The sequence below is a fragment of the Acipenser ruthenus genome, chromosome 22 (assembly GCF_902713425.1).
Source record: "Acipenser ruthenus chromosome 22, fAciRut3.2 maternal haplotype, whole genome shotgun sequence".
NCBI lineage: Eukaryota > Metazoa > Chordata > Actinopteri > Acipenseriformes > Acipenseridae > Acipenser > Acipenser ruthenus.
Genome location: NC_081210.1, coordinates 19043547 through 19060498, shown reverse-complemented (window position 1 = coordinate 19060498; position 16952 = coordinate 19043547). Strand labels below are relative to the sequence as shown.

Below are 16952 nucleotides of genomic sequence, written 5' to 3'. Positions count from 1 at the left end.
ATAGGACAACAATCAGTCGTATACTGCACAAATCTGGCCTTTATGGAAGAGTGGCAAGAAGAAAGCCATTTCTTAAAGATATCCATAAAAAGTGTCGTTTACAGTTTGCCACAAGCCACCTGGGAGACACACCAAACATGTGGAAGAAGGTGCTCTGGTCAGATGAAACCAAAATCGAACTTTTTGGCAACAATGTTATGTTTGGCGTAAAAGCAACACAGCTCATCACCCTGAACACACCATCCCCACTGTCAAACATGGTGGTGGCAGCATCATGGTTTGGGCCTGCTTTTCTTCAGCAGGGACAGGGAAGATGGTTAAAATTGATGGGAAGATGGATGGAGCCAAATACAGGACCATTCTGGAAGAAAACCTGATGGAGTCTGCAAAAGACCTGAGACTGGGACGGAGATTTGTCTTCCAACAAGACAATGATCCAAAACATAAAGCAAAATCTACAATGGAATGGTTCACAAATAAACATATCCAGGTGTTAGAATGGCCAAGTCAAAGTCCAGACCTGAATCCAATCGAGAATCTGTGGAAAGAACTGAAAACTGCTGTTCACAAATGCTCTCCATCCAACCTCACTGAGCTCGAGCTGTTTTGCAAGGAGGAATGGGCAAAAATTTCAGTCTCTCGATGTGCAAAACTGATAGAGACATACCCCAAGCGACTTACAGCTGTAATCGCAGCAAAAGGTGGCGCTACAAAGTATTAACTTAAGGGGGCTGAATAATTTTGCACGCCCAATTTTTCAGTTTTTTATTTGTTAAAAAAGTTTGAAATATCCAATAAATTTCGTTCCACTTCATGATTGTGTCCCACTTGTTGTTGATTCTTCACAAAAAATTACAGTTTCATATCTTTATGTTTGAAGCCTGAAATGTGGCAAAAGGTCGCAAAGTTCGAGGGGGCCGAATACTTTCGCAAGGCACTGTACTGTGTGCTGCCCCGGTCAGGGTGAGGTGGAGTTGCCACCTGCGCCGAAGAGGAAGAAGGGGAGGAGCCGATGCGAGCTCCAGAACCCCAGTCAGGATTTGTGGTGGTTTTTAAACATTTCAGAGTCTGAGAGGTCTTGTCATGATACTGTCTCAATTATCTTAATACTATTACTATACATAAAGGTTGTAACCGTGTACAACCTACAGCAAATAAGTGTGATCACTTTAGAAAGATCTGTTCAGATCATGCTGAATAAATCTATTGAGATGTCATAGTCAACCATGTTTAATATAACCAAGTTTAAATTACCAATGTGTGACTGCAATGGAGTATTATGTTATAGCAATCAGCTTCAGAAAATACCAGAAAAGTATACAACACACATTAGGAAACACATCTGCTTAAATAAAAGAAAAGTGAAAATATGTTTTTTTTTTATTATTAATACACCTAATGCAATTGCTTTGCATATTTTAGATACAAACTTTATATGTAAAAACAAAACAGCAACTAGAACTGAATAGAAGCTCCTAAACTTAAAGCCAAAGAAAGTTAAAACTGACTTATCAAAACATTAAAACACAATCTTTTAATTATTATACAAAGAACTAAGAAACAAAAAAATCACCTCCCAGGCATGTATATATTTCATGAGAACTGCACAGCCTGTCGTGGTTTATACCTTACAGATACACACACACACACACACACACACACACATATATATATATATATATATATATATATATATATATATATATCAAACAATGCCTTCAATTATATATTTCTTCGTTTGTTAATAGCAGCATAAATCACGCTGTCATCCTGTTGTTGATTATTCTTGTCTTTCCCCTTAACTTCATCATAAACCACAGATTCATCATGAATAGGTTTCTTCTTGCCTTCTTTTATAACAACCTGGGCGTAAACCAGCTCACTGTCCTCTTTAGGCTTGCATTTGGATTTCTTTTTTCCACCTTTATTAACAACCTGAGTATAAACCTGGTCATCTGTTAAAAAAAACAAAACATAGATATAAAAGCAAATAACTTCCATTCTGTGAAAAACTCTTGACACGCTGGTAAAATCTGACCACTGGAAATACTGAGAAAAAAAAGTTCACAGTTCTGCTTTTTTATGATGAATGTATAAGAACTGTATGAGATGTGTGAAACATGTGATTTAAATAAGAGCTCATTGAATCTCACAAAGGAATGATAGTTTTGTAAAAACAGTGGAGTCTTTAAGAGTTGCTGTATTGTTTGGGTAATGTTTTTGTTGATTGTATCCTCCAATGGTAACACAAAAAGATGGAAAGAAAAGCATCTAGGCGTATTGTTCAAGCAATACATCGTTAGTTTATATGTTTTCAAATCCTCACCACCCGTCCACTCGTTTAGATTAACATACACATGTATACAAGTGAAAAAGTGACCTGTAGAGATACTTGCCTTGGATTGCTGTGCTTGCAGTCTCTGGTATCATTGTGGATAGGGAAACATGCTGTTCATCACTCCTGTTTTGTGTAATCATCAAATGGACATTCTCTTTATAACAAACAAGAAGAAACTATTATCTTGTGTTTCTCTCTTTTAAAGGTAAACTAAGAATCTTTTTTCTTAATGCTTAAGCTTGGAAGATTTGATTGTATCTATAACTGAGGCATAACAGGCCTCAAAAGACACATGTGGGTGTTGTCTAGCACTTTTTTGCAACACGGCAAACTTTCAAATCAGGATGCGTTGTTGTGCAAAAAAACAAAAATAAACCTCACCCTTCCTTTTTTTATTCTTACACATACACAAGAGTGTAAATGAAAGCATGACGATCACAAGAAGAGCACTTCCACCAAGGACATATTTAAGAATATCTGTAAAAAAAAAAAATATTGAATGCGTATGCTTATAATGTTTTTCAATATGTTAATACACTTATTAAGCCTTTCTGTCCTAACTGGTAGAAATTGTGTTTGCGCTAAGTATTTACCAAATTGTCAGTTATCAATACTGTATGTTGGTGTGGGTTTGCAGAGGTACATTTAAAGTGAGTAAGACGGAGAAAGAAAAAGGTCAGGTCATAAAAGACACATACAGGGGAGGAATGATGATCACAAAATAGCTTCACCACAAACATATGTCAAGGCACTAGGAAATATGAAATATATATATAAAATATAACTCCACCTGATTATATACTATAGTAATTTATTAGCAGGTGAAGCCAGAGGAGTGGAATGGTCACAATTTCACAAAGCTTCTCCACAGCAATGCAAGCAAGATCACAGCCAGTTAAAGACAAAACCAGAAGATCATTAGAGACAACAAAAATCTCAATATTGGAGCACCAGAACTAATTGTTGTTTGAAATCTCCTGTGATCTTCATGAATGTTTAAAACTGATGTCTAAAATAGTGTCTGTGATGTGACCTAATGAAACGTGTGTGATATGAAACGTCACAAACATCTGTGAACCTTTAGAACAGTACATTTACTGTGTGCCTTCATTTCCATATAATTGCATTGAACTGAATACTTAAATACATTTGAGAATGTAAAACTTAAACATTATCTGTAAGATATTTAGACAGTCAATAGACTTCCAACACATCTGTAAATGACTAATCCATACAGTAATTGCTACCTAATCAATATGAACTGAAATGAATAAATAAAGAAATAAAGTACCAGCATCCTCTGCATTACTGGCATCACCAGGCTCTGTGGTTAAATTACCAGAGCAATTTGAAGAGCAGGTTTGTAGACTGCAAAATGCAATCCCATGTGTATAGTTTGTTATTATCATGCTCTTATTGATTAAGAACTGAAAAGTCTCTCCTTCTTTGCCATCAGATAATTCAATAACGGTCCCATTCTCCAGGGTGCAATGGAACTGGGTCGCTAGATTGGGCGTGGATGTTGGATTAATCTTGGGTTCAGAACCTGGTACAGAGAAATAGATTCAAGTTAGTGACAAGCTGTTCTCCGTGCAGGTTCTGATGAATGGGTTTGACTTGACCATGCAGTCTTTCTGTTGTTACCTAGATTTATTATTTCTTGGTAGTTTGATATTTTTTAACCTGTTTGAAATTGCTGGTAAACACATAAAAATGCATATAGTACCCTGAAAAAGCAAAAATAAAGATATACAAAAAAAAATGGTTAAGTGTAAACCTGGTGAGTTGCGTCTATCCTTCCCCTATCTCTAATCCCCCTGTCAATCACTCTCCCTCTTCCATATAAGGCTCCTGTTTCCACTTCCGCCTTCTCTAGCGTTTGTTTGTTTTCGTACCCAACCTTCTCCCCTTCTCGTTTATGATTCAGCAACCCTGCACTGGTCTCTCTCTCCTTCTCAGCTGTCGACGTGAAGTCTGTCTCGCAGTCCTTCGATCTCTTTCTAATCTCTCTGCTTCTTTCTTTTTAGCTCCAGGACTCCTGTAAGCTCTGTTCCACGATCCAGAGTCCCTCTAACTTTTTCCCTTTCAAGGCTCTCCTTTGGAGGTTCGTTTGGTGCCGGTGGGTAGCTCCATGCCCAAGTCGCTCAGCTGCAGCAGCTCTCCGAGAGTAGGGTCCTGTGTCCCTCCAATCCCTTATGGGTAGCTCCGTTCCCAAGCCATCATGTAAGCAGCTCTCCACAGAGTGGGGGATTCTGTCTATGTGTTTTCGGGTCTTGGGTGTGGTGCTATTGTTGTGTATCATAATAGGTCTCTATATCAAGTGTCGACCTCTGTTCACTGGAAGGGGAAACCCAAAGTGTGAGAGTAACTGCATTTTTGAACTGATAAGTCACAGATCTTATTTAATGTACAAACCTTATTTGGTGAAAGGACATGTAGCCTAGAAGTACTGCCTGTACAAACTAAGAACCTGGTGGGCTTTATATAGTTCACAGTTTATGTGATTTATATACAAATATATCAGAAGCTTAACAATCTAATAAATATGTTAGATATTAGTATAGATCATTTCAACAGGCAGCACCAGTATAGAATAATTAGCAGACTTCATAAATCAAGTAAAATGGTGATGAACCCTCATGGCAAATAACATGAGACACACCTAACTGGTTGTAGAGATCTAATCCCTTCAATGCTTCATTACAGTATGCAATCCTAACACACCATCTTGAGTCAGCAGATTGTTTTAAATGATACCTTTCTGTTTGATTTAAAAAATACAGAACTGTGTTATGATCAGAGTTATTTTCTTATTTTATGGCACTATTCAATCCAGCGTCCTAAGAAGAGCATTCCCCTACCGTACAAATAATAATGTTCAGCAGAAGATTAGAGCTTGAGATGTTGAAACATAAAATAAAGAAGTGGACACACTATTAAAAATTAAACTGATGATGAGGTGTTGTGGTGAATAAGTTCATTTCTGCTAAACTGTCTGCTCTACAGTATGAAAAGCAAATTCTAAAGACACTTTAAATACAAGGAGAAAAAACAATTGTATGAATACACAAGGCAAACTAATGCTGATACATTTACCTATACATTATCAGAACAACATGAGAAAGATACCATGAAAGAAGAGTATAACCAGTACCCTGTAACTTCAGTGTATGAGTTTGTACTGGATACAAGGAGAGGCAGTTTTAAACATTAAATTATTTCTTACCTGAGAAGTTTGACTTCACAGAGTCACTCTTCTGTTCATTGATTTGGTTTTTAGCAATGCAGACAAGATCTCCAGTGACATTTTTCTTCAATATTACAATGTGTTCTTTATCACTGAAATAAGCAAGGCTGGTATTCAGCGGCACCCCATCTAAACTCCAGTTAAATGAAGCATTATCCCCTTTATCCACTGTGCAGACCAGCAGCACCTCCCCATGGGACAGACAGCTGGAGTGTACCACAGGCTTAGAGACAGGCTCTGAAAGAGAGTGGCCCGTTTATGTATACATTTCTTTTAATGGTTTTGTATCTCAAAAGTAGGCACACTGTGCTTCAGTCTTAAAAATAACAAAGTCCTAAAATGTCTACTACATATACACTGTTTTTAATTTCTTAATTGTTGATGTGTCTGATATAGAAACAACAAGGCAGCTCTATATAAAGCAAGGCAAGACAAATAACATGTTTTTTTTCCTACCTGAGCATTTTGATATCACAGAGTCGCTCTGGTTTGTGGTGACTTGGTTTGTAGCAATGCAGACAAGATTACCAGAGACATGCTTCTTCAATATTTCAACATATTCTTCATCACTAAAGTAAGCAAGGCTGGTATTCAGCAGCACTCCATCTAAACTCCAGTTAAATGAAGCATTATCCCCTTTATCCACTGTGCAGACCAGCAGCACCTTCCCATGGGACAGACATGTGGAGTGTATCACAGGCTTGGAGACAGCCTCTGAAAAAGAGGGGCTTTTCAGTTAGGATTTACATCATGTTAAAACACCCCAAACCCACTTCCACCCCAGTACAGGGAAAATGCATTTGGTATCAGTGGTGTAGGGTGCCACATTTAAATTGTTTACTGCAAAAGGTTTTGAATTCCCAATTGTCACCTTTTACCTTTGTTTAACCACCTTTTTATACAATTATCCTTGATGTAACCAGGCTACATACAGTATTAATGAAGTTAAGATCCATGTAGTATACAATGTAATTCCAATAGCAGCTCTTGTTCACATTTAAACAAATCAGGAAATGAATCTATCTATTTTTGAATCTATCTGCTTTTTAGGCATCTACTACATGGCACATAATGTTAAAAAAATAGACGATTATCAACCCTGTACTTTTTGATAAATGTTGAAGGATGTGTAGGAATAAAAAGATTTGAACAGTACAACAAAGCCTGAAAGCTATGGATTGCCTCTCCCTATTTTCACTCCTGAGGTAATATCAGGTTGAATGACAAGCCGATATCAAATCCATTCAGGAATCAGTACATTATGATTCCCCAGTAACTCAATCACATATAATCAGATCTGGAAATCCTAATGCAGCATTTTCAGTGAAGAATGTGGTTGGTGATGTGCTGAATTTGTATAGAAAGGTACTTACATTTATTTATATCTATCCCCCACCCCCAAACACACACACCTTTTTTTAAACATACAATAATATACAGTACCTTCACCAGTACATATTGTCTTTTTTTCTTGAATAAATGAATTCATTTACTTACCTCTAATCATTCTTTTTTTGTATGCACCCATACAGATATGCAGATCAGTTATCTACCGTTCTATGCTGTTGGTCCTCAGATCAGAATACAACAGATCAGGTTTCTCAAATCTCAAAGGAGTTTATGACAAGATTTCTAAATAGTAAATGTACCAATTGTTAGTTTAAATCCAGGATCTATCTCCATGCTCACAACTCTTATAGCTAAGTATTAATATTTCGTAAAGGGACGATGCCATTTAGCGTGGTACAGTATGTAGATATGATCATTGTTCATCATTTTGTATAAAGATTTTTTATTTTTTATGATATGCTGTTTTTAGTTAGGGCTGCATGGGTGTCTACTGTATATCCTTTGGAAATTGCTCCTGCAAAGCGGTGTGAAACCTGCAAGTTCAGTTGAGGTAGAAGATCGGCAGTTGTTCCTCCTACTATAAATATGTTTCCAAGATAAAAACCATGTTAAAGGACTTTGTTTTACAAAACTTGTAACCATTTGTTATTATTGCAGCTGGTACTTGTCCTAACATATACATACCTGAAAAAGAAGTCTAAATGAGAATTTGACTTTCTAAAATAACATGTCAATTTTTTTTCGACATAGTTTAAAATAATACTTTCAATTTCTCTTAAAACATTAGAAATCAAGGTATTTATCTCTGCACTTGTTTAAGACATGTTTAGCTTGAGAAGTGGGCAACTCAAAAAAAATGATATTAGAAGTAAAGTTAAGAGTTTCTGTTGTGTTACCATGTGATATGCCAAAACCCCATAGCCCTGAACGCAGCACTTTTTAAAATAAGATTATTACAAAAACAAAAACACAAATGAAAACACAAAAACACAAATGGATTCTTAAACAATTATGAAATAACTTCAGACGACTTACAAACCCCTACATGAAATGCCTGGGTTGTTTATTTCTGTTTTGGTAACTTTATTGAATGCATTGTTTTCCTTTCTGAAAGAACCATGTTAATGTGATCTGGAGTAAAATTCTTTGAGAAACTAAACCCCCATCTTTAGAAAGTTACCAGGTGGTGTCTGAATGAATATGAGAACAGAATGGCAGCCGTTGTAAATAAAAGGAACGAGAAGACAGCAACTGATCAAGAAAGAAGGGATTTAAAAGATATATGTGCCAGCAGTCTTGTTTTAATGTGTCAGTTACATAATGTGAAAGAAATTTGTTTTAACACAACTCATATTCAGCACAATATACACCCAACTATATTTAATAAAAATGTATTTCATCAATGGTTTTCTAGAAAAGCTGATGTCTGGCAACAGAACATTTCTAATTTTATCAGTGAGTGGTAATAACCCAACTGAACATATAACAGTACTGTTAAACTGTGAAGTTCATTGTCTGAAGTGATCTATATTTGATTGTCTTTCCAAAGATCTGCAGCACTGATGTTGACTTGAACAGCTTTCTGCTAAAATAAATACACCTGAAGATAACTAACAGTACAATAGAAGAGACAACAGACTTTCTGTAAGCTTCAAGGTAAAACAGCCAAGGAAGAAAAGCATATCTTACATAGCATAACACACTCTCCCAACTGTTTTGCATTAGTTAATCTGTAATTACACATATGGATACATAGTAATTACACATTCAATTACACCATGGGTGCAATGAATACAGCAGCATGCAAAGAACAAAACAAACTATGTTTTAATTATTTATCCATTACTGATGATGTGTTTATCAAACCAACATTTGCACTGCTAGTATTTGCATTCCCCCTCACCCAAAAAAACCTAAATGATTTGGAGACATTTTACAAATGTAAAATGAAAACAAATAGGAAAACCGTGATCTCACATATGTAATTGTGTATTTAACTTTTTTTTAGTCTGTATCAAAATACATCAAGTAAATATTAGAAAGAAAAATGCTTATCATAAGCAATTAAAGGAACAGCCAAGATGAGCCCAAAAGGAATGCATTCATTAAGTTTTGCCATTGTACGCCCAGTGCAGGGTTCAGATAAGCATCAAGGCTTTAAACTTCACTGATGAAAATAGGTATAGTTCTCCTAAACAGGAACTAAATGAAAATGACCAACATATACATCACACTATTATTAACAGTTTTCTTTATTTGGATGGTTTGTTTTCCTTTCCTTTCCCTGCAAAGCCACTCTCTATTTCGACTAAACCTAGATAAAGAGGAACAAGACACAGGTGTTTTTTATAACCTTACATTGGCTTGTGTCTTTCAGTAGCTTCTCAAAACACACGTCACAGAAATAATGTTGAAACCAAGCTCAGCTTACCACCAACCACTCAACATTATTTTATTTCCTCATCTTCCCATTTTGCAAAAACACCCCAGGTGTCTTCTGCTAATTCCAGGGTACCACTGTTTTCTCATTTAAATCATGTGCACACATAAATATGATTTGAGCAAAGAAAACAGAAATGCATGAGGAAATGAAACAATGCTTTTTATTTTTTATTTTTGATAAAAAAAATGTATATGAAAAGAAACTAAGATAATTTCCAACAAATACATTCAAGGTGGTTCAGTGTTTCCAGTCACCTTTGCAGAATCCTGTTTTGTAAGGTGAAATGAAGAACAAATGCTGCACAACTCCCTTCTGTATTGCTAGTAAATGAATTATATTTCGGGTACTACTGCACTTGAAGATAAATTGCTCATCACAATTATCTGTTGATCAGATATCTTGATGGTTTAGAGGGATATTTAGTGCCCCCATTCACCCTGTATTCCTAGATCATGTCCAGAACACAACGTCATAAAGGCATACCCCTTTTAAAGCTAGGCTCTGACTCCAGCCTCCTTTGAATCTGGCCTGTCTTTCTAATTTTGAAATAATAATAAAACATGAGATTCTTATGGTACAGTACCTAATCAGACTGTTTGAGTGGCTTTTCAGGCTTTACTGGGCTGGTAGTGTGTAACCAGGCCTAAAGTTATCCCTTGATAAAACAGTAAGCCCATTACTTTATGTTATGAATTGTAACCCTGGTTCCCTTAAGAAATGTCAACCATTACGAGTTGGGAAATGACCCTTGTGTCACATGACCTGAGCACATATTTAAAAAGTTGCCTGATAGGCCCGCTGTGACCACGTGTCTGTTGCATTTTGGGAACAAGACCGTAAGTCACACAGCAACCTTCGCCATTTGATTCCGAAATGTCAATGAAGGCGAGCTAGCAACCTCGCAAAATTAATGGTTGACATTTCTTTCTCAGGGAACCAGGGTTACAATTCATAACCTAACGTTCCCTTTCAATATCGAAATGTCAACTATTATTATCAACTATTTGTGGCACACTCTACAACCCGGTTTCTCAGAGACGTCGGATTCAGTGGCCAAGAGTTGCGTCGCACAGTGAAGAACTTATCTGAAGCAGCAGAGAGGAGCAGCAACTGGCTGTGGTTGAGACGGAAAGATTCTGGCTGGGGACAGGTAAGTAAGCTGGGCTGAGTTGAGTGGGGGACGGAGGGGGGTGATGCTGGGACGCCAGAATCACCGTCGAGCCCTCTTGAGGTGTCGTGGGCTAGTCGACGAAACACTGAGGATGGAAGGTGCCCACTTGAAAACCCCAGAGATGTACCCTACTTAGCTCAATCCAGACGGTTGTCATGCTGATGCGCTGGGGAGGCCGCACTTTGGTTGATCCCCGGAGCCAGCATCGCAGCCGTCGTGTGTGCTGATGCGCCAGGGAGGCAAAATAAGCTGATCCCTGGAGCCAGCATTACACTTCAGCCATTAACACCAGACAGAAGGATATCTACATCATCATATGGAAGGAAACGTAAATGGATGGAGACACATATGGATCACATTAGTTTACTGTAAAGCTACGTCTTAGTTGGTGCTTATCTTGGCGAGAGCCGAGTTCAAATCAGCATGAAGTTTTAACATCTACTCTCGTGTAATGGAAATCATGAAGATCTGGATACGTCCAGTGACTGCTGTGAATAGTGCAGCTGGCAACAAGGGAAAGACCTTGTGACAGCCTGGAGAGACAGCTGACAGGAGGAAAGAGACCCCATTGGGGCTGGTAAGGGTTAGCTACCCTTGTCGGCAGTATCCAGCTCTGTGTTTACAGGATGCTGGAGACACCCGCCCAAGGCTTCTAAGAAATTAAAGAGAAAAATACCCCTAGAGTCTGCGAGAGCGGGGGCGGAAGATGACTCAACGTTGGACAACACGGTTAACGACTTAGGAACGGAAACGGATATGAGTATGGAGAGTACTTCACAAAAGACTAGTTCAAGATCTGCAGTTAACAAAGACATAGAACTCCAGGTTTGTGTCTGCGGCTGGAGCAAGGCGACAACGGTCAGGGGTTTGAAGATTCATCAAGGGAGAATGAAATGCTTGAGGAAGAAGGGACAAGGGCCTCGCATTGATCAGTACTTCTTACGAAGTCAGTCAAGTCAGTCGAATGAAATCCAGCGACAGGAAGCAAACCACAGTTCGCAGGATATCAGCACCCCTGTCATAGATGTGAGGAGGACTTGCATGGACACAGTTAGTGATGAACCTAATGATCCTTGTGAACCCGGTCAGACAAACCAGCATAAGAGAGAAAAGAACCTCAACGGGCACAAGCCTGGAGTTAAATGGCCAAGAGCTTGTGAGAAAACTGCATGGGACACAGTAAACACAGATCTCTGCGTTGCATTGGAAAGATTAAGTGGAACAGTTGAAAAGAAGCTGGATAAATTTGGGGACATCATCTACGCATATGGAAGTGAGAGGTTTGGAGTTGAAAAAAGGAAGGAAAAAGTACAAACTATTCCTGGAAAGTCTAGACGGCAGCAGGAGATTGAACGCTTAGTTAGAGAAAGGAGACAGCTGAGGAACCAATGGAGAAGAGCAGAACAAAGTCAGAAGGAGGGACTCAATCTCTTACAAAGGGTCATAAAAGATAAGCTTGCAACATTGCGCAGAGCTGAGCGCCTACGGAAACGCTACAAAAAGAAGGAGCGTGCGAGAGCTAACTTTTATAAAGACCCATTCAAATTTGTAAAGAAGTTATTCACCAGTGAGAAGAATGGCACACTAAAAGCATCTAAGGTTGAGCTGGAGAGATATTTGGAGGAAACACATACAGATTCAAAAAGGCAGGAGCCTATGTCAATTCCGTCAGACATCCCACCTATCAATCCACCAGAATACCAAATGGAGGACTGTGCACCTAAGTGGAAAGAAATAGAGCAAGCTGTGAAAAAAGCAAGGGCTTCATCATCTCCAGGGCCTAATGGAGTTCCGTACAGAGTGTACAAGAGTGCTTCAGGAGTTCTACGAATTCTGTGGAAATTGATGAAAGTGGCATGGGAAAAACAGGTTGTACCAAGAGCATGGCGCCGAGCAGGTGGAGTCTTTATACCTAAAGAAAAAGATTCTACAAGCATCAGTCAGTTTCGTCCCATTTCCCTATTAAACGTAGAAGGCAAGATTTTCTTCAGCATTATTGCTCAGAGATTGTCAGCTTACCTATTAAAGAACTGCTTCATTGACACTTCAATACAAAAAGCGGGCATTCCAGGTTTCCCAGGTTGCTTAGAACACATCAATGTGATCTGGCAACAAATTCAATCAGCTAAAAAGGAGAGGAAGGAGCTCCATGTGACATTCCTGGATTTGGCTAATGCATATGGTTCAGTGCCACATGAACTACTTTGGGCAGCATTTGATTTTTTCAGTGTACCGATGACAATAACAAATTTAGTGAAAGCCTATTTTGGAGATTTGCAATTCAGTTTTTCAACTTCAGAATTCAGCACTACATGGCAATGCCTAGAGGTTGGAATAATGGCAGGATGCACCATTTCTCCACTGGCTTTTACCATGGCAATGGAAGTAATCATTAGGGCATCAAAATGGGTAGTAGGAGGAGAGCGTTTGGCTTCTGGAATGCGACTACCACCAATTCGAGCATACATGGATGACATGACAACCATGACTACAACAGTAGCCTGCACTAATCGATTATTGGGCAAATTAACCAATAACATTGAATGGGCACGAATGCAATTCAAGCCCACTAAATCAAGGAGCATCTCTATAATTAAAGGCAAAGTAGTAGATAAAACATTCTTCATTAATGGTGAGGCAATACCAACAGTGTCTGAGAAGCCAGTGAAGAGTCTTGGGAGATGGTACGACGGGGATCTAAAGGACACAGTTCGTGTGGGAGAAGTTAGACAACAAGCAGTGGAAGGGTTGAAGAGCATAGACAGCTGCGCACTACCAGGTAAACTAAAACTCTGGTGCTTTCAGTTTGGTCTACTGCCGAGGTTGCTGTGGCCACTGACTGTGTACGAGGTTTCTTTGACAACAGTAGAGAAGCTGGAAGCTTTAATCAGTTCATACATCAGGAAATGGTTGGGAGTTCCACGCTGCCTCAGCAGAGTGGGACTTTATGGTAAAGGAATACTGCAGCTACCAGTCTCTGCTCTAACCGAGGAGTTTAAGTGCGCCAAGGTCAGACTGGAAATGACATTAGTAGAGTCACGCGATAAATGCGTAAGGGAGGCAGCACCTGTGTTGAAAACTGGAAGAAAGTGGGCGGCAAAGAAAGCTGTGGAAGATGCAAAGGCTGCCCTTCGAATTGGTGATATCATGGGGCAAGTTCAGCATGGAAGAGGGGGTCTTGGTTTCAGTTCAACTCCTCCTACATGGCACAAGGCGGCCCCAGCTCAAAGAAGGAAGCTGGTAGTCAACGAGGTGCAGAAGCAGGAGGAGAGGATGAGGTGTATAAAGGCCATTTCCCAGGCCAAACAGGGAGAATGGATGAGATGGGAGAGTGTGGAACAACGCAAGATTGGCTGGCAAGACCTATGGTCAATGGAACAGAGCAGGATCAGTTTCCTCATCAGGTCAACATATGATGTTCTCCCATCACCACAGAACCTAAACCTCTGGGTAGGAGAGGATCCCTCATGTCCTTTGTGTTCATCACCTGCAACATTAAGGCACATTTTGACAGGATGTAAGGTGGCTCTTAGCCAAGGACGGTTTACTTGGCGCCATGACCAGGTGCTGCGATGTTTGGCCTTAGCATTGGAAGACAAGCGTAACATGACCAATAAGTTGCCACCTGTTCCATCAAAACATTACACACAAAAGACAACATTCCTCCGCCCAGGAGAGCAACCACCAAGAAAAGGTGTTAAAACCAATCCTCGCCCAGGACAACTGGAAGCTGCTAGAGACTGGAATATGCTGGCAGATGTTGGTCAACGGCTTATTTTTCCACCTGAGATTGCCACCACTAACCTTCGACCAGATATTGTCTTGTGGTCTGGATCAGCACGCCTTGTTCACCTGGTAGAGTTAACAGTGCCATGGGAGGACGCTGTAGATGAGGCGTATGAGAGGAAGAAACTGCGGTATGCTCAACTAGCCACTGAAGCGGAACAGCGAGGATGGAGAGTTCGGGTTTACCCAGTGGAAGTGGGTTGTCGAGGATTTGTGGCACACTCTACAACCCGGTTTCTCAGAGACGTCGGATTCAGTGGCCAAGAGTTGCGTCGCACAGTGAAGAACTTATCTGAAGCAGCAGAGAGGAGCAGCAACTGGCTGTGGTTGAGACGGAAAGATTCTGGCTGGGGACAGGTAAGTAAGCTGGGCTGAGTTGAGTGGGGGACGGAGGGGGGTGATGCTGGGACGCCAGAATCACCGTCGAGCCCTCTTGAGGTGTCGTGGGCTAGTCGACGAAACACTGAGGATGGAAGGTGCCCACTTGAAAACCCCAGAGATGTACCCTACTTAGCTCAATCCAGACGGTTGTCATGCTGATGCGCTGGGGAGGCCGCACTTTGGTTGATCCCCGGAGCCAGCATCGCAGCCGTCGTGTGTGCTGATGCGCCAGGGAGGCAAAATAAGCTGATCCCTGGAGCCAGCATTACACTTCAGCCATTAACACCAGACAGAAGGATATCTACATCATCATATGGAAGGAAACGTAAATGGATGGAGACACATATGGATCACATTAGTTTACTGTAAAGCTACGTCTTAGTTGGTGCTTATCTTGGCGAGAGCCGAGTTCAAATCAGCATGAAGTTTTAACATCTACTCTCGTGTAATGGAAATCAGTTGGGAAATGCTGTCGCAGTGAGCCAAAGCAGCCACAAGCCTTGGCCTGGCACGAGCCTAACTGTTAGGTTTCTGCACAAGAGGGCAAGCAGCTTCAAGGAAGGTACCGCTGATCCCGCAACATTAAACGTATGTGGTGTGGCCCACACTGCAGAGTTACATATCTGGCAGGGATGCCCCATGAAACACTGCCCAAGACGTCATAGTACCTCTAGTCGAGAAAGCTGTAACATAGGTTAGCCCGTTCATAAGCCAAATGGATCATATCCACTATCCAATGTGACAACCATTGCTTGGAAAGTGCCTGACCCTGAGTACGTGACCCATAAAATACCAGTAACTGGGCTGCTTGTTGCCATGATTTAGACCTATCCATGTAACACCTCAGCTCCCTGACAGGGCAGAGTGTGTTAAATCTCTGATCTTCTTCAGAAGCAAAAGGGGGCGGTTGGAACGGCTTCAATTCCACCGACTGGTTCAGGTGAAACTGCGAAACAACCTTAGGCAGAAAAGCCAGGCTAGTGTGCAAATTAACCTTATCACCACCGCTGGCAAAGCGCAAACAGGAATCCTCTATCAAGAGAGCCTGTAACTCACTGACACGTTTTGCTGACATGACAGCCAGGAGAAACGTAGTCTTTAAGGACAAATATTTAGGGTATCCAGCCGGATATCCAAGAAGACCTCTACTTGCGGCAGCTTCAGAGAGGAAGCCCACATGCCTCTCTATTCTGAGATAAATCCCCTCCTTTGCCTCAGATTGGGTCTCCTCAGTCCATGGAATCTGGACTCGGGCAGCAGCAGCGGACCACTATTACCCGAATAATCCTCTGACGGGGAGTCCTCCATGACAGAGGGTTCCTCTATTCCCCCTTCAAATTTGCCACCCTCCATGGAGGCGACTGAGGGAGAGGAGGGACTAGGGAGTGGGTAGTAGCTCAAGGGCTGGAGTTGCAGGGGGAGTTGCCAGATTAACAAGGTGTTGTAGCAACGATTGCTGGTTTGCAACAGTGCTTGCTAGCTGAGACATTTAACATCTGGTGAGTGCCTACATCTTTTAGGCTTCTTGGATTTGGGTTTAGGGGAGCGAGACACAGACTGGGTACTAGGACCCTGTGGAAGGGTGGGGGTATTCACTGACACGGGAGACAGAAGATTTTAGTTGCAAACACCACACAGGTGCCCAGATTTATTTATTTCATTTATTTATTCTTTTATTTAGTTTAGCCCGCAGAGGGCGCTGTTGTCCTTGGTCTGGATACTGCCAACAGTAAACCAGGACCACGGGGTTACCAACACAGGTATCCCAATCCGTGCACCTTCAAGTGCTCAAAAATAACCATGAAAAGAGAAGGCGAAAGAAAAAGGGAAAATAAAACACAGTAATAAAACTACAAACAAAAGTGCTGCTTATGCAGTGCCCCCACTGCCGCTAAGCCGGTCAGCACGGGTCTCCGTCCTACACTCAGCTGTGCTATACCTCTACACACGTCCCCTCAGGTACATATTTATTTATCTCGCTCTGTGAAAATTAGTTTTGGTTTTTGTTTTATTTTTTTATGAAAGGCTGCCCCCTCAGCCGGGCTCGCCTGCTCCTTGTTTCACGCTGCCCTCTTCTGCCAGCGACACTGTACTTTCCCCAACACGGCCACCCGAGTGCATAACCAAGCCAGTTCTTATGGGCCGAGCAGTCTCCCAAGGCCCGCCCCTCAGCCACTCAGAGAGAGGGAAAGCACACACACACTCTTCCCCACCTCTCTGTGTCATCGCCATGACC

General features: G+C 40.9%; 1 protein-coding gene across 1 annotated transcript; it reads right to left on the bottom strand.

Annotated features, from left to right (window-relative positions):
- Positions 1-1649: 1649 nt before the first annotated feature.
- Positions 1650-16069, bottom strand: LOC117431268 (uncharacterized). Its single transcript, XM_058996609.1, has 7 exons — positions 15994-16069; positions 6042-6299; positions 5565-5822; positions 3630-3884; positions 2720-2815; positions 2397-2492; positions 1650-1955 (listed from the first exon to the last, which is right to left on the bottom strand). The coding sequence occupies exons 1-7, from the start codon at positions 16067-16069 to the stop codon at positions 1723-1725; spliced, it is 1272 nt and encodes a 423-aa protein (XP_058852592.1). The 3' UTR covers positions 1650-1722.
- Positions 16070-16952: the final 883 nt, after the last annotated feature.